Source organism: Zeus faber, assembly GCF_960531495.2.
Source record: "Zeus faber genome assembly, chromosome: 5".
Taxonomy (NCBI): domain Eukaryota; kingdom Metazoa; phylum Chordata; class Actinopteri; order Zeiformes; family Zeidae; genus Zeus; species Zeus faber.
Genome location: NC_137192.1, coordinates 24297043 through 24299542, shown reverse-complemented (window position 1 = coordinate 24299542; position 2500 = coordinate 24297043). Strand labels below are relative to the sequence as shown.

Here is a 2500-nt window from a genome sequence, read left to right as displayed (position 1 = left end):
AGGATGGCGAAAGAGAGCACAACGCCGTTCCCCTCACGCCGCTCGAGAGCTTTTTCTCCGACGACGACTCCGTCAAGCAACAGAAGAAGAAGAAGACCAAGAAGACGAAGGAGGGGAAGATGCCCAAAGTGAAGAAGAGGAAAAAGGAGGTGAGTTGTAGACGAGAGCGTGACCCATAACGATGGGCCAGTACTGCAATATATTTGGAATATTTATGTTTTCGTACGTTATCGACACACAGGCGCTTAATATTGATTTCTTTGTAACCGTCACTCTCAACAGATTACTTGATTTCCCCCCGAAAGACTTATTTTAAAGAGGACCTATTATGAAAACATTAAAAAAACGATAGACGCTTACAAAATGCACAGGGATAACATTTCAATGAGGAATTATAGATAAGAGGAATCATGAATATATTTTTATGTGTGTGAATCTAACACGGACCGCCGTGCCCCGTTCCTCCAAATAAAAAAACTGACTGAAAAGGTCTAATTAAAAGGTTGGCGGTATTGTTGACAGCGCATCGCGCTGCGCAGCCTACCGTTTTCAGGTTTATCCAAACAAAACCAATAGAAACAGTCGGGTTTTTTTTTTTGTAGATGTATTTATTTTCTTCCGTTTCTTGATTGAATGAAACAAAAAAGCCTCTTGTGTAACGGGCTGATATAGAGGGCCACCCCCCAAGACACAAACAGTTCCAGAGTGGCCGTGGGGAGCAGCAGCCCATTTGCATTTAAAGCGACACACACACAGAAACTGCCTGTCAAGAACAGGGTGGTTTAGAGGCATGTTAGAATGGCTAGAATGCATCATCTCAGTGGTATTTTCAGCAAAAAATGTGTTGTGGGGACCTCAGAGACCTATATGGTCTCTGCTGAAAATGAGCATAATACCTTTAAGACTGATTTTAAGACTGATTTAGTGTCACGGTGCCTCATCCAATTTATTCGGGTAGGGTGAATGCACTGAACTGAAATATATGTCATGATCCATTTCTGCTGTTGAAAATTGATTTATCATATTTTGAAATTACACAGATATTCTGATGAATGAATGAATGATTTTCGTCCAGTATACCATGTATCGCAGAACCGCCTGTATCGTGATTCTAATTGTGATTGTGTAACCTGGTGATTCCCTACTGGGTTTTGGCTTCAGTGGGATCCCCCTATCCTCCATTTTCCAGGGATTTTCCTTTTTTTGGACAACCCTTCAATTGGATAAAAGGCATTTTGGCAGTTGGTGTCCATCTCTAATCTAAATGAGGAGAAGCGGAGTGTCGCCTGCTCAGGGCAGTTGGCAGCGTCGGTGTTGGCTTTAGTGGCGCCAGTGAGACCTGTAAGTGCCGGTTCAGTGTGTCACTTTGTGGCCGCGGTGGTGTTGGTGGTGTTGGTGGTGTTGGTGTGTTGGCGAACAGTGTGGGTCAGGGGGTGGCGTGGTTCACGTCTGCCAGCCTCGCAGTGGGAGTCGGAGCTGTGATGGAGTGGATTTTGACAGCCCAGCTTCTCCAGCCCCCTGCCCTCTGACATTCAGACCGCAGGTCAGTGGTTTAAATACTCAGGCGGGACTAACAGTAGCGACAGTTGCATTTTTTTTTTTAGTTTCCTGTTTAACCTTTATCGGACCAGTATGTTTTTTCTGGATCGTAAATCTAGGAGGATGATCCGTCTGGGACAGAAAGCAGCAGTTTGCAAAGCGAAGGGCTGAGCACCAATTCTGAAAGAAGTGTCTTTTTAACTCCTAATTCCCTTATGTCCTTATATCCTTATGCCCCAATCCCCTTTGGGGCATGGTTGCTCTTGGGGCTGAACCTGACTGGGGCCTTTCTGTGTGGAGTCTACATGTTCTCCCCATGTTTATGTTGGTGTCCTTGGGTGCGCTGGTTTCCTTCCACCCTAAAGACATACTGTACATGTTAGGGTTATACATTCAAATCTATGTCCCTGAGCAACGCATCGGTAAAGCCCTGGAGCTGGTCCCAGAGCTCCGCTTCGCCGCTTCTTCTTTCCCCAAGAGGAATAAATAAAGGATATTAAAAGAGGTAGATAGAACAAGTCGTCTGGTAATCGGACAGCTGCTGGTTCAATCCCTAGGCTCCTCCGGGTAGCGAGGTCTCAGGTCTCACCAAGACACTGAATTCAGACACTGAATTCCCAACTGCTCCCGATGAGTAAATCGATGCATGGCATGAAAAAATGGTCCCTGAATTGACCTCGAAGCATCGATAAAGTCCTGTCTTCCCCTCCTCAAGTGGTGGAACCTGTGTCCCAAGTGTATTATGGCTTTGCTGGGTACAACCTCCATTAGCCTGGAGGTCTCTGAGATGCCGGCGTGGTCCGTGGTACGACCAGACTGAGCCGCCCGCCACAGGTCCTTCAGCCGCCTGCTCAGTAAACACAGAGCTCTCGGTCCTGCTGTGCTAATGAGAGCAAAGAGGGGGAACTCCCACTCCGACACTCCATCTCTCTCTCTTCTGTTCCTCCCTCTTACACACACA

At 46.6% G+C, this 2500-nt stretch overlaps 1 protein-coding gene across 1 annotated transcript in view; it reads left to right on the top strand.

Moving 5' to 3' along the window:
• chd5 (chromodomain helicase DNA binding protein 5) overlaps positions 1 to 2500 on the top strand; it is a gene marked incomplete at both ends in the record, with an annotated part of 64014 nt that overhangs the window by 9330 nt on the left and 52184 nt on the right. The window contains one exon of the mRNA XM_080000046.1: positions 1 to 149. This exon is cut by the window's left edge and continues 3 nt beyond it. Within this exon, the coding sequence (XP_079856172.1) occupies positions 1 to 149 (149 nt within the window). The remainder of the gene's footprint in view (positions 150 to 2500) is intronic.